At 42.1% G+C, this 22,846-nt stretch overlaps 1 protein-coding gene across 2 annotated transcripts in view; it reads right to left on the bottom strand.

The window, feature by feature from the left end:
* Nucleotides 1–1,907: 1,907 nt before the first annotated feature.
* Nucleotides 1,908–22,846, bottom strand: part of abcc10 (ATP-binding cassette, sub-family C (CFTR/MRP), member 10) — a 72,223-nt gene continuing 51,284 nt past the window's right edge. For both annotated transcript variants that reach the window (XM_067259229.1, XM_067259228.1), the window contains exons 11-22: nt 20,968–21,045; nt 20,700–20,885; nt 20,083–20,212; nt 16,984–17,176; nt 12,737–13,080; nt 12,416–12,585; nt 7,562–7,722; nt 5,039–5,292; nt 4,610–4,755; nt 2,836–2,933; nt 2,629–2,741; nt 1,908–2,522 (exon numbers count right to left, since the gene is read on the bottom strand). In XM_067259229.1, coding sequence (XP_067115330.1) covers nt 2,387–2,522; nt 2,629–2,741; nt 2,836–2,933; nt 4,610–4,755; nt 5,039–5,292; nt 7,562–7,722; nt 12,416–12,585; nt 12,737–13,080; nt 16,984–17,176; nt 20,083–20,212; nt 20,700–20,885; nt 20,968–21,045 — 2,009 coding nt within the window. In that variant the 3' untranslated portion in view covers nt 1,908–2,386. The remainder of the gene's footprint in view (nt 2,523–2,628; nt 2,742–2,835; nt 2,934–4,609; nt 4,756–5,038; nt 5,293–7,561; nt 7,723–12,415; nt 12,586–12,736; nt 13,081–16,983; nt 17,177–20,082; nt 20,213–20,699; nt 20,886–20,967; nt 21,046–22,846) is intronic.

Raw genomic sequence — 22,846 nt, forward strand, 5'->3', positions numbered from 1 at the left:
AAAGGTGAGGCTCTCTATTTACCAGTCGATCTACGTTCCTACCCGCACCTATGGTCACGAACTGTGGGTAGTGACCGAAAGAACGAGATTGCGAATACAAGCGGACAAAATTAGTTTTCTCTGCAGGGTGTCCGGGCTCTCCCTTAGAGATAGGGTGAGAAGCTCGGTCATCTGGGAGGGGCTCAGAGTAGAACCGCTGCTCCTCCGCGTCGAGAGGGGCCAGTTGAGGTGGCTCAAGCATCTGATAAGGATGCCTCCTGGATGCCTCCCTGGGGCCTCATGTATAAACGTTGCGTACGCACAAAAAGCTTGCGTACGCTGGTTTTCACGCACACTTTGTGATGTATAAAGATTTACTTGATGTGAGAATGTGTGGGCCGTCACGGAAAGTTTTGAGCAGACGTGAGAATGTGTGGACCGTCCGCAAAGTCTTGTCTGGCTCTGTAACGTGGCAAATTCTAACTGAAAAGTGCCGAAACTCACCAAACATTACAAAATAAAGTTTCCACTACTACATTTATGACGTTGACTATTCAAAAAACATAAAAAATAAAAGTTGTATCATTAATGTGGATGATCACATCAAAATACCAAAACCCCAAATGGGAAATGCTATGTAGCCTTCTGTTTAATCCGCCACCATTTAATAACTTCTGTTAAACTTGAGGGTGTCAAACGAACAACAAAATCACTCAGGAAATGCATGTCACGCTAACCCTATAGCTGCCATGCTGTTACGATGCACCACCACTCGTTTCTTCATTTAAAGTTTTACATCGGACCATTTCTTCTTAACTTCTGCCATGGTCCGGTTCTCTGAACCCACATCATTTATGGCCCTATAATAATATTAATGATTGTATTTGTAATGCACTTTACATTTAGCTAAAACTCAAAGTGCTACAGGTTAAAAACAAGAAAGAGTGCAAATAGTGACAGTTTTCCACTCCGCCGACTTTTTTTTGTCGCTAATACCTGATGACAGGCCGACAAACAGGACACATTTTCTCGCCTCCACCTCTGTTGTCAGAACCTCGAGTTCACAGTCACCGTATTTCTTCGAATAAACGCTGCAGCGTTTATTAAATAATGTTCATTTCTGGTGCTGCGTTTATTCGAGGGCGGCGTTTATTCGAAGAAATACGGTAATTCCGACAAAGAAATGACCTCGGGAGCGCATTTATAGTTCATCTGCATATTCATTTATGGGAGGAGGCAAGGCGGGGTCAGTGGCTCGTTCACGTGCTGTCAATCTCACGTTGATTATGATTTATAAAGGAAAGGTGCGCAGGACCTGGCGTACGACCGGTTTTATACATGTGAATATTTCTGTGCGTAGGTACTTTGAGTTTTGGCCGTACGCCATCTTCTGATATGAAAGCTGCGCAATCCTTTATACATGAGGCCCCTGGTGAGGTGTTCTGGGCACATCCCACTGTGAAGAGGCCCCGGGGAAGACCCAGGACACGCTGGAGGGACTATTTCTCTCGGCTGGCCTGGGAATGCCTCGGGGTCCCCCAGGAAGAGCTGGTGGAAGTGGCCGGGGAGAGGGAAGTCTGGGCCTCCCTGCTTAGGTTGCTGCCCCCGCGACCCGACCCCCGGAAAAGCGGCAGATGATGGATGGATGGATCTATATATATGATATCTATCTCTCTCATTGTCCATTGGATCAGTCCAGTTAACTTTCCAGCCACACCCTATAAAAAGGGAGTCCGATTGGTTTGTTGATTCAGGGCAAATGTCTGCATGTAAACACACACTTGGGCTTACACTATGGAATTTATGTGTGGATTCCAACTAAATCATCCAGTCAACAGGAAGTGACATCAGCCAATAGTGACCAAAACATAGCACCACTAGGGACCATCAAATACCAAGGTCAGAATGACAAAAGATTTACTGAATGACTCACTTATACTTTTTATTTAGTTTACCTTCATTTAAATGTTTTTCATATAAATATACAGCAGTTCAAACCTCCCTCATTAGATTAAATTAAAGGCTGTAAACAAGTTATTACCAATAGATTTCTATTTCTTTGACCTATTAAAGTATTGGCATTATACGTTAAATGATAACTGTTCCAACTCTATGCAGTTAATACCAGCAGACCAGGTCATCAGTAAAATGTGTTTTACATGTTTTTTGTGTTTGTCAAGACTTACTGTTTACTGTACTATCCTTTTTATTACAACTATACAATGTTGCTATGGTTCTTTATTACATTTGGAATATTTGGAGTGTCACAGGAGCAGTGGTCACAGCCATCTCCAGCAGGTATAATCTACCTCTGGCCATAGTGGTTTGCCAAAATGTTTGGCCATCGGGAGCTTGTGTGGGGATTCCATTGTTGTCCTTATAACATTCAGCACCCTGTGGCTTCTGCTCATTCACCTTTCCCATCAACCAGGTGGAAAAACATGGAGTCAGCTCTTTGGTAAAGAGCTTCAGGGGTGTCAAATTCCACCACTTTTCCAACATGCATTATTAGCACCCTGTCTGAATCCATGATGGTGTTGACCCTATTGATGGTAAGAATAATGATTTAATGATTTTTTTATGTAACAAAGCCATGTAAACAGAATTGTTTTTCCTATTTGCTATCATGCCACAGTTTTGTGCCATTACCTGTGAGCAATGGTGAGAACAGTCTTGTCATGAAACCTTTCCCTGATTGTTTGTTGAATCAACTTGTCAGTCTGATGATCAACACTAGCGGTAGCTTCATCGATGCACAGAATCTAGAAGCAACATGGTCAGTTACAAGACAATGGTAGGGAATGCCACCAATACAAAACCTTGTTAAGAGCATTAATGGTGCAGACAAACTCTTACATTGGCATTGGTCAGTAGAGCTCTAGCTAAACACAGCAGCTGTCTCTGGCCCAGGGAGAAAAACATCCCTCTCTCTCTCACCTCACCATCAAGCCCACCTGAGGAATACAGAGGGGTTAAAGAGGTATGTATTTTACAAAAACATTGTACATTAATCACTTACATTTCACCATTTGTTTGTTTTTATCTGTACAACCAAACCTTCAACACAATGACAATCTGATCACCTCAGTAAGACACAGTACTGCAGACCACATCAGCACAAGAACCCTGACTGCATTATACAAAGCCTTATCTCTCTGGAGGAGCTTCAAAGGGTTGATACGAGACCCTCTGTCTCCCTCCCCAAGGGGCAGAGTCAAATGGCCAATCTTCCTCAGCCTCGACTAGAGAGGAACCAAGGACAAAGAGATCTACCAAAACTGACCTTTATGAATTTACAAACATCTTTCAAAGACTACACTGTTCATGGACACTGCAAGGATGATGTGTGGATGTGAGATAATGTGTTCTATTCTTCTTCTGTGTTGATTTATTTTGTTTAATTTATCTTCATGTTACATTAACTTTTTTGTTTATCTTTCATGTTACATGTAACTTAAGTCAGTCAACCTTGGAATCCAATTTCTTGTAATGTACTAACAAAACCATTTATCAATGTTGTGTAGATACATTATTAAGTATATATGCAAGGTATGACCATTTTAAGGCAACAATCCTAAAGTAATATTCCATTCACACTCATCTGTGAATCCGCTTGGACAACACCCAAGCCGAGGAAGTGACCAATGAACTCTCACACCTACACAAAGACACTCCCACTTATTCGGATTATAAAAACCAACAACGAATAATCACTTGTTGAGTCCATCGATACCGAGAGTCCAGCAATACCAACAAAGGCGTGGTAAACGCCGTCAGGATAGGCATTCCAAAGGATCTTACCAAGCTTCTCCTGGGAGTCAACAAGATTAGTGATTGGCCCACCACCGGAACAATACTGCAAAATAGGTATCCAAACCACAATTCTAATTGCGACCTGACTGAAATAACGCAGACTGAGTTTAATGATCCCTGCAGCGCAGCCGCACTTTGACTTCTGATATTTTTCAAATATCAGAAGTCGCCGTTTGGACGCCCTCAACCTCATTGATCAACCCTGATCAATATAGTAGCTATGGCTAATGCTCTTTCCTCTCCATAGCATTGGCGTGAGCTATGTTTATTATTTGTAAGGATGTAATCAATGACTGTACAATTTCTGTCTTTCTTTAAGTTAGACCATTTCATTCTGTTCATTGAAAACAATCTCTCATATCAAATTCATAATTTAACTTGTTCATACTATCCATATTTACTTTACTTCCATAAAATCTTTATGAAATATATTTTGACATGTCCAAAGGTTTCCTTGGTTCCCCGATAACTCAATACTTTATTATAGATCGAGTATATATACAGTACTGTGCAAAAAGTCTTAGGCACAATAAAAAAAATTAAGGAAATGGTGCTTTAAGAAATAATGAAATTAAACAATTTAACAAAAAGTTTAGCAAAAATGCACTTTTATACTATTCTTAATTACGATTAAATAATAATAATAAAAGCTGCCCTCGTGTACACACCGCCCTCATTGAAACATGTAATTCAAGAAAAGCTGTAGCATTTAATTGAAGAAATACAGTATAAGACATTGTTTGTGTAAAACATCTTGGGTGCCCAAGACTTATGCACAGTACTGTACTTTCTTAAACAACCACATCCCGCTACACACCTATGCTGTTGATGACTTGACTGAGGTGGCACTGCTCTAGGGCGTCTGCCAGGCTGTGGTCTGAATGTCGTCCACAAGGGTCCAGGTTCTCCCTCACTGTCCCATTGAACAAGAACGGGTCTTGGGGGATGATAGCCAGCTTGGACCTGCAATGAGAAGAATAACCATATTGTAGAATGTGGATCTAACATGGCCCTTTAATCATTAAAAAAATATTTGATTCACACTATTGAAGGTGTATTAGCAGAACGGGTTCTTGTAAATGTTCTTTTAAACGCAACAAGGTAATGTGTCATGTTTCAATGAGGAGGAAGTGGTTGTTTATTTAGCAAACACTGAATCTTTATAATTAATAAAAGGTACTATTTACATTTAAAACATTAAAGTGCTTTAACCTCCATCCTCACCATAAGCCCAACCCATCTTTACCTGAGTTGGGCAAGTCCCACATGGCTTGTGTCCAATCCATCCAGTAAGATCTGACCCTGGCTGAGCTCAACCATACGGAAAAGGGCCATGAACAGGGAGGACTTGCCTGAGCCAGTACGGCCCAAAATTCCAATCTTTTCTCCAGGACGGACCACCAGACTCAAGCCATCTAGGGCGTTGGGCATGCCCTCTCTGTAAGACAGAACAGCCCCCCGGAACTCTATCCAGCCCTGCTCTGGCCACCCAGAGGGTACCTGAAGGGAGGATGAAAGTCTGAGGTGAGTGATAATAAACTTGGCATGTCTGGCTCCTCATGAATGTCCTCCCACCACCTGAAACTGAATTCCGACAAGTTGGAGCTACTCTTCATTCCTGACAGATACTCCCTGGCACGAGAGCTCTCCATCACTACTGATAGCATGTATGTGGAAGTTGATAGACGGTGAATATTTCATTAGAAAGATTGTAATCTAGCCCTTCAATCATTCAGCAAAATGTAATTTATTATAAAGGATGTCACACACGTTGAGGGTTAGACTGCAGTTGGTCTATAAATGCCCGACATTAGGAGTCAGATGGCTGAGCGGTTAGGGAATCGGGCTATTACTCAGAAGGTTGCCGGTTTGATTCCTGACTGTGCAAAATGACATTGTGTCCTTGGGCAAGGCACTTCACCCTACTTGCCTCGGGGGGAATGTCCCTGTACTTACTGTAAGTCGCTCTGGATAAGAGCTATGTATGAACATTCTATTGTCAGATGACAATGATCACGTTGTTGTCCCACTTAAAAGTATAAACACACAGGGACATCATAAACATTCAATGGTCTGATAAATCCAGTTATCCTGGAAAAACATTTATTGTAGTGCTGTCACTTAAACGCGTTATTAACGGCGTTACCACAAACACATTTTAACAGCGTCAATTTTTTTATCGCAAAATTAACATTCTTTTTGGCCTAGCAAACTTTTTAGTTTTTTCACATGCTGTTGCAACAACTACTGACGTTGGATTTATTGTTCATCATTTATTGTCAGAGCACGGTCCAGTAGGCCTATTGCAAATATAAGAGGCAAGAGTAACTTGTTTGGAAATTCTCACAAAGTATGAAATTCATCCTTTTATTTCTTACTGTAACATTGGGACTCCCATGTCCCAGTGTGGATCTCAGGTTACGCATGAGCAGTAGCGCATTCTGTGCAAATGAAAGTTGGCGGCTTTTCAAGGTCAATTAATAGACAGTGAACATTGTCAGAAGCAAACTACCCCTATTTCCCAACTTCATTCAGTAGGCTCTTTCTAGCGGAGTTCCCATAGAAGTCGATCAACCTATATTAGCTGTAATGTTTCGTATGTAGGCTGTGTTCGTCTGTACAAAGTGCGATATCCCATTTCCCCTCCTAATCACCAAGCATGGAATTTGCAGATTTGGTCTCAAGTACCCTTAACCCAGTGGTTCCCAATCCTGGTCCTCGGGCCCCCCTGCCCTGCATGTTTTAGACATTTCCCTGCTCCAACACACCTGATTGAAATGAATGGGTCGTTATCAGGCTTCTGTTGAGCTTGATAATTACCTATTTATTTGAATGAGGAGTTTAGTATTAACCGTTGGGGTATACTCCAAAAAGAGGTTTTGTGGTAACTTTTTTTCTTGGTATAAAGGAAATGTATGTGTGGGGTATTGAAAGAGAACCATTGACTGTAAAAAGAATGGACGACGCGTGTCCGCTTCCTTCCACTGTACAAAAATTAAGTCAAAATATATTGGATTCAGGTGCTGCCATCTTGCGCTTGTGATGTAATTTGGAGCCAGAGTCTGCGCAATAGTGATCGGGTGGTGGAGCTGCAGTATTGAGGTCCCACCCATACACTCGCCTGACCCAATTGCAAGCACACACTAACCCCTTTTTATATTGTCAAATAACCAATTAAAAACAAACTGATCAGAATAATGAGCTCTTGAGCAGACATCAGCATGATAAGAACTACCTATAATGACAGAAACCATCTTTGCAAAATGAAATTTTACGTGCTCTTAGATTTTGTTGTTTGGCTCATGTCCCATCCGCTAACATGGAGGGGGCGGGACTTATGATCTATACTGCAGCCATCCACCAGGGGCCGATCAATATGTTTTGGATTCACTTTTCAGAGCTATTATACCGTACATTCTTTTTACAGTCTATGAAGAGAAAAAAGGAAAGCACACATTCTACATAGAATTTTCAAGTTTAGGTGCACAGTGAATTATCTATGTGCTGGGAGAGGGTTTAGAGGTGTGAGTTAGTCTAGTAAGAACACTAGGAACACTCTGAACCACAGGACTGCATCCTAATATCCATACTACTGTATTTGAGTATCAATAAAAAAGCATCAGAAAAATACATGTTCATTGTTGTTCATTGTGCAATAGTTTACAATGAAATACTGAATAGAAAAACAGAACATAAAAGCAACACATACTAAACTTACTAAACTTTGCAAAAGCCATACCATGTTCACGTCAGTGAAACTGTCTCTCACCTGAGGGTTAGATTGTTGGGGCTCGGTGGGCAGGCTGGTGGTGTATTCTTCAGTGCGCTCAACACTCACCAGCTGCATCTCAGTCTGGGTAAAGCTGAAAATCAGCCCTGACAGTAGGCCTGTAATGGACAGGGCGTAGGACAGGGAGAGACCAACTAGACCTGGATGGGAGATACCGGAGGGGGGACAAAGTTGTTTATTGTGAAACATCTGTTGGAAATAATCCCTGTGGGAAACTTCACATGTAATATGAGTACCATTTCGGGCACAGTTTGCTACGGTACATAAGTACATGACAAAGTTGAATGGAAGGGGCAGTTTCCACCTGCTTTGTCACAGGGAAATGGAGGCGTACATTGTATTGCAAATGCTAATTTCACATGTTAAATTAATCCCATAAATATAAGAATCAACACAAACTGAAGACACATCTTTTTGTTACTTTATTATCGAAGAAGGTCGCAACTGAGTGTGCAATTAGCAATTTAATCTGCTGTGTTTCTTGGTGGTGGAGTTTACCAGCATGTAGGGTCAGACAAAGGGGGTCGCGCATTTCTGGAGTACCTGTGTGTGACGTAAGCGCGCCAAGGTTGGCCAGATTCAAGGATAGAAGTTGTAATTTTTTTCATGTACTGTATATGCTTTGTTATGGCTTGATGAAGGGTTACATTAGCCTGGTCCTAACCAGTCTCTCGTACATTGCATTTGTACAGTCTGGGCTTGGTCCATTGAAAAGCTTTAACTTCCTTGAAGGCGGGTACTCTGTTGAAGTTTAAAACTATTGGATCTGCCCAGAGCCACTCTGGATCTGGCATAACCAATCGCAAGCGTTCGCCTTAGCCAACTCCTTCACCACTAACGGAGCTAGCTGGAAAATTCAACGAGCCTCGTGGGGATCAAAGATCGTTCTTTAACTTCTCGATATTCGGCAACGTTGCCACAACGGACCAAATGGCTTCGCTCGCATATTTCTCCGCCGCCGTTACGGAACTACAACTCAAACTAGCTCACGACATCAACGTCATCGTTCTCAGCCACTCCCTCTGTTCGCTGATTGGAGCCGTAAAAAGTTTACCGGACACATCTGACCAATATACCTCAAGCCCAGACGCAGTACAGAAGCACAATGAAAATTGAGCGGAAGTACGTAGGAGTGCAGAGCCAGGTTCGGGTTACATAACTGTTTAAAATGTATTTTGTATTAATGCCATGTTAACAGTTTGCATTATGTACTTTGGGGTTATTTATTTGCTGCAATAGCTGTAGATACTTGTGAAATAATGTTTAGTATAATAGTCTAGTCCAGAGGTGGAGTCTACCTGGACTAGAGCCTAGATAAAGGAGAGCAAGCTTCATTTGTGGGTTGGCATGAGTGGGGCATTTCTGGCAGACTCATGTCAGTGTGTGTCTACGTTTGAGGATTGTTTGTCTCCTTGTCCACAAGCTGCAGCCTATATTTAAGAGCACTTTCACAACTTTTGATACTCCTTCATCCTGGCCCAGGACCCTGTGGTACATTACCCTACGTCAGAACACATCTCACGACAATCTAATCTAAAACTTCCTTTTTGTCAATTCCCCAGCAACTTGGTTATTGGCACTGCAACTTCCAGGGGGCATCTACCAGTAGATGTATTAGTAACCAGTTTGAGTATTCAGATACAGGACATTCCTGATGCCACATTCCACAACATACTTAGGTACTACTGTGCGGGTCCAGTTTGTACAAAAAAATAAGAAATAATGTGATAACTGTTCGCAAATGCTCAAAATCATGCAGTTCGATACTAGGAAGGGAATCATTTTATCAAATTGATCACCCCAGGAAAGTTCTGCCTGCTGCAGTGAATGTTAGTGATGGGGGAAACAAAGCTTTCCAAAGCAACAAGCTATTTGAAACAATTGTGTCAAAAAGTCTACCTTTTTTGAAGCATTTGATACATCTTCTGGTCAGTTCATGGTATGCCGAATGTATAGAGAGACAACCGTCATTGACAATTTGATAAATTAAGGTTATTCGACAAACGTTTCGATGTGTACGTGTAAAAAATGTTTTATCATATTAAGTAGTGTACGGCAAGTAAGGCTATGGACCGTGTGTCCCTATGGGAGCTGGGGTTGTTAGAGGAATTGAAAAATAGTCTACCCGACCGGTTGGCAATCTACCTGAATGAACCAAAAGTGGATACACTGTCCCAAGCAGCAGTCCTGGCTGACGAGTTGAAGACAGTTTTTGCGGCTCGTTCAGAAGGAAAGATTGCCTCCCCTCCTGTCTCACACCATAGCCATGCAGCCGACACATCACCGGCTCTAGGGAGTCCCTATAGTGTTTGTACTGCCATCAGACATTTACATTTAGTCATTTAGCAGACGCTCTTATCCAGAGCGACTTACAGTAAGTACAGGGACATTCTCCCCCGAGGCAAGTAGGGTGAAGTGCCTCGCCCAAGGACACAACGTCATTTGGCACAGCCGGGAATCGAACCAGGAACCTTCGGATTACTAGCCCAATTCCCTAACCACTCAGACACCTGACCCCCCATAATATCTCCTGTCTGGAGACAGGAGATATTATATCTGTTTGTCCTAAACTACTACGTAAATCAATTACTCCAGAAACCTCCAAAAAACCCAAAGGTGTTGATCTGGTGAGAAGCATGTCTGGAACTGTGAGTGGGCCGGCCCCAGAATGTCGATCCCAGTTATGTTCCTTTTATTTTTTAAGGGCTTTGTTTCATTGACTGGTAAGACTGAGAACCAGCGGATTGAGAACCAGCGGATTGAGAACCAGCGGATATCCTATGGGAAACAGGCACAACACAGTACCTAATTTTGTTGGATGCATTACCCGGGTCACAGGTAATGTTGTAGGTCATTGAAATGGGTTGTGTGCCAGTACCTCTACACCATGTGCATGTAGTCTCCGATCTCGTTAGTGGTTTATTTTGTGTAAGTGTACAACCCGTGCTCCCTGTAAAGGGCATGTACTTACTTTTAGGAAATGACATTGCAGGTGGTATGATGATCCTTATATTAGAGGTGTTGAATTCCCTCAACTATTCTTTACCCGATGACCTGGCTAGAGAGTTCCCTGAGGACATTCCGGCATGCATCGTCATGATCGCAGTCTCGCCAGCTGAGTGATGTATTAGGTTTGATGTAGTCAGTACTTTGTCCTGCGTTTACCACTGACTGTGTTTACTGCTCTAACCACCCGCTTGTCAGCACCCGGTCAGAAACCGAAAGAGGAGTTGCCAATGGGAGAAGAGCTTGTGGGTAGATTTGTCTGTCAGTTGTGAACGGTTGATTAATTGCCAAAAGTCCGACCCTACCCTAATTAAATCTTTCACATCGATCAGTTTTCCCATTCGGGCTAGCAAAGACGCTGTTAGGTACTTTTTAGAGGAATGGCTTCTAATGAGGAAGTGGACTAGTCGTACTGGGTCTGTAGTGCAAATGTTGTCAACTAGTGATTCCTATCGAATACCGTCAGCATGTGTTGATCCTGGCCCATGATGACAAATGGTTGGGTCATTTAGGTATAGGAAAAACATATGACAGGGTCCACAGACCTGATTTCATCTGGGCAAACTTGAATACTGATGTGGTTCAATATTGCAACATGTGTCATACCTACCAGATAATAGGCAAACCAAACCAGCACATTCCACCAGCCCCACTTCCTCCCATACCGGTGATGGGCAAACATTTGAAGAGGTGATAATCACTTGTGTTGGCCCTTTACCAAGAACAAGGACTGGTAATTAGTTTATGCTAACAATGATGTGTACAGCTACGAGGTACCCTGAGGCTATCCCCCTTTGCAACATCACGTCCAAAACAGTAATAACAGCTCTTTTTAAGTATTTCTCTACTTTCGGTCTACCCCATGTGATGCACAGATCAGGGATCCAACTTTCTCTCTGAGTTGTTTAAGAGGGTGTTGAAGTTGTTGGCCATAGCACACAATGAATCTAGTGCCTATCATCTGGAGTCAGGGAGCCCTAGAATGTTGGCACCAAACCAAGTCCATGTTGCAGAAGTTTTGACACCAAGTAAGACTGGGATGAAGGGGTGCCTTTTGTGTTGTTTGCTGTCAGGGAATCCGTGCAGGAGGCTCTTGGGTTCAGTCCTGCCGATCTCATCTTTGACCATGCAGTCAGAGGTCCACTGAAAGTGCTGAATGAACAGCTACTCACTCCTTTATCTGTCTGCCCTGCACCCAAAAGTGTGCTGGAATATGTGATATGTGTTTGTGAGTGGCTATGTTAGGCTCATGCCCTAGCGAGGGAAGCAATTGCCGCCACACAGAAGGGGATGAAGGAGCGTTTTGACAGGAATGCGGTTTCTCGTAGCCTCCAGCCCGATGTACCAGGCCACACAATGGTACTGGAGCATGACGTAAATGAGTTATTGATCGGTCTGTTATATGGTCTGTGGCCGTTATGGCATGATTAGATGAGGACACTTACTTGCTAAACATTTCCATTTTCAATTCAGAAGAAAAAAAAATTGGGCATACTGTCACTTCAGGTGCAAATGTTCTATCTATTTATAATTCCAGGAATCTGTGTGTGTATCTGTTCGTCATTAAATAAACTAACCAACATCTTAATCACTGGCTGCATCAAGGGCACTGCACTAGTCCTATCAATGTTCCAATGAGAAGATTAATGCAGCTGTATACCCCCTTGAGGCTAAAATGTGAAGGCGCACCGGTGCCTCATCCCAAAATAATGTTTTGTATTGCATTTGTACACTATGGATTATAGCATAAGATCACATCAAAACAATCACATCAAAACAATCGCAATGGCAGACAAATTAGATTATGTATACATGCTAACAAATCACCTGGATCAATGTATTTGAACTCGTGCTGAATAACGGCAATGATTCCGATGACAGTCACCACGGCAACACCAATCATCTGCAGACGGATGTCCAGCCATTGCATGGCGGCGTTGCTAAGGAACAGACAGCGCTGGTTCACATCTAGTCGGCGTTCATTCTCCTCCTCAAACCTGGAACCATGAGAAATATAAGATAACATATTACTGTTAATTTCATGTATGTGGGCTGATCTGAAATTGCACACTGTGCAGCCTTTTGGTCCATCCCAGTAATTCCATTCAGACAATTTACCTGTCTAAAAAAACATCCTAAAGCACAAACCTTGTGGCACTGCCACTAGCCCGGATCGTCTCTAGACCGGTGATAGTTTCTGAAAAGTGAGAGTACACTGGAGAGAGGGTGAGACTACACAAGCGCTTTAACTCTCTGGACGTGTAGCGGTAAAAACGTTGTGTGCGGTGGTAGACTAGGGCCAGGGGTATCAGTGGCACTAGGACCCAGGGCAGACCATAGCTCATTACCACCAATATGCCCAATACGCAAAAGATGTTGGCCAGCAGGATGTTGAGGACGAAGGGTAGAGAGTCATCTATGCTGTACAAGTCAGAAGAGAAGCGGTTCAGGACTCGGCCCTGGGGTGTGGTGTCAAAGAATGCCATGGTGGCCTACACATGCAAACACATAAGGAGAATAAAGGAAAGGGGCATGAGTTTATGAGCAGTGACAAAAAAGCATTACTATCTAGTTGCCAAAGTAATCAGTGAGGTCCTCGAGGTTGAGATTAAGAGAGATCCAAGTGTCTTCCTTGTTGGTCTCCCCTCTAAGTTGCTACATCTCCCCTCTCCAAGATACACACTCATTGAGAAGCTCCTCTTAACTGCCCGGAAATGCATCTTACTTCACTGGATTAGAGTGCCCACCAACTATTACATTATGGTACAGAGAGATCTTTAACATTCTACAACATGAAAAGTTGGTGGCTATTATAAAAGGGAAGGAGGGTTTGTTTTTGAAAATCTGGTCCGCTTTCATAGACTTCCTACCAGACGACCTCAGGTCCTTACTTATGAGGGGAATTAGGTACTTTTTGGAGTCAGACCAGACCTCCTTCATAGCCCCGATACATTTCATTATGTACTCATATTTCCTTACACATTTGTGCATGTAGTGGACTGGAGACAGTAATTTGTATACTTTCTTAAAGGGGTCATTGATTGCAGAACCGAATTTACCTTGTCACAGTTGAATAACGTCAGTTCAGTAAAATGGACATACAGTGAACCTCAAAGTCCATTGACATCGCTTTCCTATGTAAATCTCACAATTAAAAAATGTAGCTGTAAAACGGTAGGTTTTCTACCTTTTTTTTTCGCTCTGGTCTGTACCTTGGTCGCGCTGCTATGTGAACTTCCACAGAATTACAAAGAAGTACGTTTTTCTAGCATATTGAAAATGGACTACGGTGGTATATGAAGTGTTCCAGGCTGCACAGGGAATGCTGACACTTTTCAGAGTCTTCGTAGGAACACTCGACGGGCTGTGATGTTTGTCTATGAGAAGATCCCTGTGCAGTTTGACCCTCAATTACACATTTGCTCGAACCATTTCACCGAGGACAGTTGAAAACCTTGGACAATTTATAAAAGGATTTGCTAAACCGCTGTTGCTGAAAAGAGGTGCTGTTCCAACCGTATGCTCATCACAAACGCAAGGAAAGTATGATTTTGTCGATAACAGTTAGCAATGCTAACGTCTCCTGTATCTAGCATAGGTAGAATGCTAAATACGTTTCGAAACACATCAACATACCTTACTTAGCAAATGACTCTAGCTAGACTAGCTGTAGTCGGCATTAGAAGGGAAGCTTCCGAAAAAATAGCCAGAAAACGGATAGCAGTCTAGCCTATTGCTAACGCCTGTCAAGATTATCTATTTGAAATAACTATAGAAAGGCAGGTGCTAGTTACAGGATACGTTAGCATTGCTAATAACTATACCGACAAAATCATATTACAGCTTGCGGTTGTGATGAACACAAGGTCGGAACGCACCTCTTTTCAGCATCAGCAACAAATCCTGCTTTACATTGTCCCAGGTTATCTAAACGTCCTTGGTAAAATGGTTCGCGCAAATGTGTCGAGAATTGAACAGCACATGGATCTTCTACGCTACGGTATATACAAACATCATGCCCGTCTAGTCAATGTTAGCTAGACAGTAGCTCACCTGCTTTTTATTAACGCTGATTTGCAAGGAATGCAAGAACAGCTAGATAGCGAAAACACCTAGACTGTAAACTAGTTTAGCTTGTTAACGCAAGAGCATAGGTAGAATGTGTGATGATTTAGCCTAGTTTATTGGCAATGGGGCTAACGTTATTTCATGTTCCTGACTGTTTCATTCAAATAAATAAAACGTGTTGTAATTCTACAATTCAAGATGCATGTTTGTCCAGATCTATTTTTCAGTAAGATAGCTAGAGCTAACTGAAGCTGAGTTGAATCACGATAGTTTGTTTGCTAAGCTGTAGTGCTAACGTTACCCACCTAAGGCGATCCTGTTTGCTTCGACAACAGAAGCGGAAACAACTAAGGTAATCATTTCAAATGATATCTAGTCAATCTGTTGAAAACAGTGTTGTGTAGACACAATAGATTTATTTGTAAATTTGTATTTCAAGTCTCCACCTTCATGTTTCAGTGAGTGTTGGTAGTGTTGCGTCTTTGCTCCGCAGCTTCATTCGTTGTAAACCAACCAATCAGCGCGCAGCTCATATTCATGAGCATACCATAAAAGGAGAAAACCGAGCGTTTTTTCTACGTTGTATGTGTTGATTGCTGTCTGTTTTGGGCAGGGGGAGGGTGGGGATTGTTGTTGTGTGCTTTGTAATGTTATCCCTTGTCTAAACCAGGGGTGGGGAACCTTTTCTCTGCCAAGGGCCATTTGGATATTTCTAAAATCATTTGGGGGCCGTACAGAATTATCAACTTAAAAATATGCCTGCTATATTTGGTAAAACATTTAACTCAGCCCTAATGTGATGGCTGGAACTGCTTCTCTTTGGTGAGGTTTGTGGTGTTAGCTGGCACGGATGCAGCCTGCTTTGATTGAGACTGCTTATCGATCTGGGCTGCGTTTCCCAATAACGATGGATTGTAGCAACGATCGAGCAAAAAACAAAACCAAAAAAACTTCTTACGTGCGTTTCCCAAACATGCTCGTAAGGAGTAGGCTAATCTATGCACTTTCAAGAGTTACGAATTTTCAAGAGACACTTTAGCTACGATGTCTTTAGGAACGGCCCGTAAAACTAAGATTCGTCCTACGATGGATTCTACGATCAATTTAGGCTTACGACGCTTTCGGGAAACGCACCCGAGTGTTAATCAAGCGCAGAGTCATACGTGGTAAACATTCGGGGCTTAAGGCCGAAATATGCTTCTGCGTTTACGGATGGGTGGGCGCACGGATACGGACGGATAGACTTCGTTTATGGTTCTCCGTAGGCTGTGGGTGCTGAAAACAATTCACCGCCAGAAGAGTAGGTGGCGCAACGGTTTTTTGTAAGTCGTCGTGGAGTGTTTATTTACCTAGGTTATCGAGAAGTCGGAGCAAATTTACAAATGAGCCGTTTCATCAATAAAATACGCACATTTTCAGCAAAATGTGACAAGAAATAGGCAGTGTAGACTGCCTATTTCTCGTCACATTTTATGTACTGTTTAGCTGAAATATGAATTGTAAAAACTTACAGCAATGGCGGTCAAAGGATTCTGTTCGTCCTGTTTATCACGGCAACCCCGCCCCCGCTCCTGACGTAAGCGGTTCTTAATACTGACCAATCACAGCCAAGGGGGTCTCCGTAGCTCTCCGAAATTACGACGGATAGTTAGAAAATTCAGGAGGTGCACGTCGAGCTCTCCGGGGCTCTCCGAGGGCTGACGGAGAGCTCGTAGAGGGCCTTCCTCGGAGACGAGGGCGTTCCCATGTGTCCGTTTTTCGAAAAACGCAGAAGCATATATCGGCCTTTAGCCCATAACAACAACGTATTCTGGGTTTGATTTGCTAGAAAGGAATTCCACACTTAATGCGAGCGCGCGAAAATATTTTTTGGGTACATTGGTACGCAACGCTGTGCGCCTCCACGGCCCTCTTCCACATATTAAAATAGTGCTGCTGCCAACGAATAATGCACCTGATAATATGGTTCCTGCAGTGCCATGGCGGGCCGGACCAAATGATTTCGCGGGCTGCATACGGACGTTACCCACCCCTGGTCTAAACCAATAAAAAGTTTGTGTAAAAAAAATAAAAATAAAAAATAAAAAAGCATTACTATCTTCACCATTACATTGTGAACCATTATAATTAATAATACAATAATAATACAATAATTTACTATTTCACGTTATATCATATATGTGAATAGAAAAGTGAAAATGGCATTTGCTGAAATTCTCACAAAATACAGAACGGTCATTTGTATCTAACTACCCCCAACATGACAAAATGAAAATAATGCCCAATCGGTTTGCATTAGCCATTGTGTTACCATAGACTGAACTCACCTTTAGGACTTGGTCCAAAACTCTGTTGTGGATAAGTGTAGCAGCACGGATGCCTCCATAGGCAAAAAGAAAGGCTCTAATTGCTGTGAAGACAGTGTTGGCGACGGCTATGCAACCATACACAGTCAGATAAAACTTCACCTCAGAACTTATGTTGGTCACATAGGCAATTTCCATGTAAGTGACCGGGTACCTGGAAATACATACAATGCTGATCCATGTCATTCATGTAACAGCATATTAACCTAATGTTTAACCTTTATTTAGGCAGGGTTTCCAAAAGATCACATTTCAAACTCTCTATTAATTATTCTCAAGGGCTGTATGTCAGTGGATACTCCATCTTAATGGAGGGAAGCTGCAGAGCTTCAATGACACAACCTAATACCAGCTATTAAAGGTCCCATGACATGCTGTTTTTGGATGCTTTAATATAGGCCTTAGTGGTCTCTTAATACTGTATCTGAAGTCTGTTTCCCGAAATTCAGCCTTGGTGCAGAATTACAGCCACTACGAGCAGTCCCACAATGAGCTTTCCTTAGGACGTGCCATTTCTGTGTCTGTAGCGTTAAATGCTATGAGGAGGAGAGAGGCGGGGCTAACTGCCATGCTTCGGTCGTTTGCAAGCCATGTTGTCTCTCGAGGAAAAACCAATATCGCCTTCGCAGGTCGTAGCTCATTTTCTCATTGCCGGGCCAAATTCTCTGGGCGGTCAAAGCAGAAAAAGGGGAGGTAACCTTTGCTCTTATGATGACATAAGAGGAACATTTTCAAAACAGAGCGTTTGACCTTTCATTTTCTCAAAGGCGGAAAAGAATACCCAGGGCTTGGTTTACACGTATCACAATTTCTAGCCACTGGGGGACCAAAGGCAGGCTAGGGGAACTCATATCAATGTTAAACTAGAGAGGGTACAATTTCTGGGGAAATTGTAGGGTGTGCTTGCGTCGGTTGCACAGGGGTCAGTTTTTTTATGACATTTTTCCAACTGATATTTCTGTATATTTTATATAAAAATGCATACTTATTATTTATAAAGATTACATAGATTTAAAAGCATCTTTTTTTGCTGCTTATTTACAACTCAAAATACGAGTGAAGTGTAGAATGAAATAGATGTCTTCTCATTTCCCGTGCAAGAGGCAGCCTCATAGCTGAATCAAAACGAATACATTTGTCAGACTGGTGTAAAAACTGACCTAATCTCTGACTTAAAAGTCCTTTTAAGTTTTTCCCTTCTCGTGATATTTTCAGGCATTTAGCCTACTCATATTGCATTCAATCATTAATAAAGAACCCCCTTTGAAGATTATTCTACGACGTTACCGGCAGTAGAAGATGGAATCACGATTCCAACAGTACCATCTGCTAACTGAAAATATGCCCACAAAAACGTAAATAAGCTTGACATTTATTTAGTGTAAAATCAGTCATTCATAAAAGCTCACTGGTAGCGATCATTGTCAGTAACAACGCAAAATGCGATATAGCCCTGTGTGGAGAAGCTGCCCCGGTAAATTGTACTACTACAGTACAGTACTAGACTACTGCTGTGTTCGTCTTGGTAGCGATTGCGTTGGTTGAATTCGATGTAACGTTCCGTTGTACGGTTTAGGCTGAAATTAATTATTTTTATGAACAGATTGACAAAGTTTAGGCTGTGGCAATGAAGTTCAGGTTAGTAGTCAGATCATTTCACCTATTGAAAGACTTTTGATTTAAGTAAGGGGAGTGCCGAACATGTTCTGTTGCCGTTTGACTTCCTAAACAGCTGTGTAGATGTTTTTGTAGTGTGTCTCGCGTAGGCCTCAGCATTGCAGTGAGCAACACTGGTTTGAAACCACAGGTAATGATAATTTCACCAACAAATCGTTTACTTGTAATGTAATGTCATAATAAATCCTACAACGAAAATGTATTTGTGAGGAATGTTTATTTTAACCATAGATAAAGTCTAGATGTCTTACGGCGGAGTCCAGAACGTCCGCACATGGCGGCCATCTTGCTACAGTCAACTCGCTCACCCATAACATTGTGTTGGTGCTACATGTACTTTTTTAATTACCATAACTTGCTCAATTTTCAACCGATTTTCAAACGGTTTGGTTTGTTATCAACGTCAGATATGTCGTTATGCCACTGCATACGTATGAATATGTGTTTTTTGTTTTTTTAAGAATAGAAGTATGCAGTGGCATAACGACATCTCTGAAGTTGACTGTAGCAAGATGGCTTCCATGAGCGAACGTTCGACTCCGTTGGCCGGCAATGCGGACGAGACATCTACCCTTTATATATATCTATGATTTTAACGATTGAAAACAGATGCATCATAGACCACTGTAGTATGTGTTGCCCGGGCAACAGAGGCTAATGTCATGATGCTAATGCTTCAGTGAAATAGTAGACTACCGTTTCCGAAAGTAGATGTGGGCCTACTTCCTTAATAATATCAGCTAATATTGTACATTACATTTCACATCACAAAGTAAAATGAGTAAATAGTTATCACCCTGGCCTCTTTGCTTGTGGCGTTTCTGCAGCTGCCTTGCAGTTAAGCTATAGTTAGCCTAGCTATCCCCCAAGTTAACAGATGCGAAACGAATGTTCTTCTACAGGTAGTCACACGAGTTTTCGTGACGTTAGTGACGTTAGTAACGTCAGTGACTGTGGCTAGCAAGTTAGCCACCGTTAGCTTCACTTTTTGCCACAAAAACGTAATTTGAACTTAAACCATGCAACGGAACGTAAATAAAAATACAACCAATGCAAGCGCTACCAAGACGAACCTTTTGACACCGCCGTTGTGTGTGTAGTCCAAATATTGAGGGATCCTTAGGGGCGCGAAAATAAACAATAAATAAATATATATGTGAGAGAACAAAGGTTGTGCCCTTGCCGAAGGCAAGCACACCCAATAACCTCCTAAAGTGAAATGTTCATGTCATGGGACCTTTAAAGCAACATGCATGCATACACACTCATTCATTCTTGTGTTGCTAAGCTGTTAGTTCTCCAACTGTTTGCTCACCATGCCAAGATAAATACATAAACTATTTAAGTGTGTAATAAATTATTAACATTTGTGATTGAACTCACATTAGTCCTCCAGATAAGAACAGCAGATGCTGTGTACTGAAATCAGGTGTTTGAAGACTCAGACCAGATCCATTGCACTTCAGTTTGGAGATCCAGTGGGACAACCACCAGTCAGACACATTTTTTGAGGCTGGAGACCAGAATTTGGAGAATCAAATGGAAAGATTTGCATTTTGTCAAAGAATAGATGTGGTTACTCTGCACTGTACCTGGTACATGCAGACTATTCCTTAACTCTGACCACTGCAATTTGGTTATACTTTACAGTCTGTATAACAGGATCTGCTAAATAAAAATTGTAATTGTAATATAAGTTGAGTTCTGTCTTAGTTTTCAGTTGTCACATTGCGTTGCTTGTCAGTATTGCTTCCTCCCTTACTTTTCCACTCCCAAAATGAAATTATGGTCATGCACTTAACGACCACCTTTCATAAACACAGCTTTAGCCAGCTACACCAATTCTATAGCTTAGGTGGGCAGCTTTTATACAAATTAACTAAATCAACTTGTTACACCAGCATCAAGATGGAAGACTAACATGACAAAAATTAAATGTATGTGGAGACAAGGAACATTTTGGGAAATATTTTGTAATAAACAATAAGTGGGTACTGTACCTTGCATGAAAAGAAGGGACAAAAAGATGGAGAACACCAGAACTCCACCCACGGACCTCCAGTAGGTGTGGTAAACCTTCCAGGCCAGCCCACCCACCTGCTTCTGCTCATCCTCTGACAAGGAAGACTCCTCCTCCACACATAGGTCAGTGGATGGACACTGTTCCTCCTCTCGCTCAACACCATCTGATTGGGTTTAAAATCAGTAATGTCATAGGTCTTGTTACACTCAATAAGAAGAATAAAAAACGATCCAGCTACTGTGTACTTTTTTCCTTTGCATTGCAGTCATTCTTTCGTTTCTTTGTCACTGCCTCCATCAAAGGAAGGATCTCTGCTGGTATGTCTGTTCAAAACCGAAAGGAAAGACATATTTAGAAAAATATATTTTAATTCTAAAGTCTCTTCACTCTAACACTAGAAGCGCAGAGATGGTTTCCCTACTTATTGAGCTGTTAGGGGTCTGTGGTCGAAATGTTTGGTTAAATATGTTTTAATAGTGGTAAAACTTTACAGCTCCTTTGTTCATTAATAATGTACAGCCAGTGACTAGTTTAAGTAAGGTAAGTATAAGGTAAGTATAAGTAAGGTTTTGAGGTGCTGAAAGCTTTGTGGGATGGTTTACCCTGGAGGATGGGTAGAGCATCTTTATGGCCTTCTATCTATACAATGGGGATGTTGCTTTTACAGGAAGGGGAGATAATAAAGTCGAGTTCAAAGGATTGTAAGGTATTGCTGATGACTTGGGGGTTTGTTTGAAGTAGATTGGTTTAATAACTTTTGAGCTAGTTGACCCTTCCAAAAGGGACAGTTAACCATTTGGGGTAGATGCCTCCTTTAGCTTTATCACCTCCTGACCTGGAGAGAAATGTGACATCAAAGAAGCCTGGGACCCCTAGGGGGTATTCCAGCTAGCGGGTTTAGTGAAAACTTTGAGTTTGTTAACCCTGAAAAGAGGCATACTCCGGGTTTTCCGTTCCAGAAAGAGAGGTAACAGAAACTTTTGGTCAGTGTCCATGGTAACTTACTCTGTGAACCTAACCTGCTCGCTAGCAGGTTTTCCATGACAAACTCTGCGTTTCTACCTATCCCCTTTCTGAGCCTGATAGCATTGGCAGACATGGGATATCCTTTCCTGGTTCTGCCGACCAATCTCGAACAAAATTTTATTTTCTTAGTTATACGCCGGGAGAGGATTTTAAGACTCGATGTGCTTTAATTCCCTGATGAATACCTAAGTAGGGTTGGGTACCGAAACCCGGTTCCACTATGGAACCGGTTCCTACGCAACCAGTAGGAATCGGACTGGATTAGAACGCAAATTTCGGTTCCTCATTCCGGTTCCACTTAATGTGTCGACTGAAATACTTCCCCTCTGTCGCTTCGAAACGGACGTAAAAGTATAAAACTTTCTCTGTAGTCTACCGTTAGCTAGCTACCGTAAATGTAGGCTACTTTAAAAATGCCATATTTTCCCTCTGGGCTCACCAAAACAGACGTAAAAGCATATTAACCATTCACTGCACGTGATCGCTAGTAAACATATTACACTTGCTCTGCTAGTCTATTGTTAGCTAGCTAGCTTTTAGTGCATTTAAAATGTCTAAAGCGAAGCGGTTGAAAGTGTGGCTCTATTTCACAGCCGAGGATTCCGACGTCGCAAAATGCAACAAATGTTTCAAAACGGTTACGTGCAAAGCACATCGAATTTATTGAAACATGCAGCGACACACGGGATACTTCTTAAAGCAGAGAGTTGCACCATGTTCGACAGCTTGCGGACATCAGTCCCTGGTCCCGGGACAGCCTCCCCAATTTGTCTACCCTTTCAAACTCATACCAGTGTGTACAGGCCTCTTTGACACGTCTGAGAGTTTTCTCCTGTGCAGGACATGCCATAAGTCAGGAGAGGTGTCGTATCTTGCCAGAAAAGGAAAATATGGTCATTTTTCTGCAAAAGAACTGCTAAATTTCTGCCGCCACGGTATCAGAAATAGGGCTGTATAAAAGGCCGTCTATCCACAGTGATTGTAAAGGCCGAATTATACTATTCCGACGAACGGATTCGTTGAATTCATAGTACTCCGAAGGCTGAAAACAATTGACCGCCAGAAAAGTAGGTGGAGCAACGCTGCCACATGACGTCT

The sequence above is a fragment of the Osmerus mordax genome, chromosome 21 (assembly GCF_038355195.1).
Source record: "Osmerus mordax isolate fOsmMor3 chromosome 21, fOsmMor3.pri, whole genome shotgun sequence".
NCBI lineage: Eukaryota > Metazoa > Chordata > Actinopteri > Osmeriformes > Osmeridae > Osmerus > Osmerus mordax.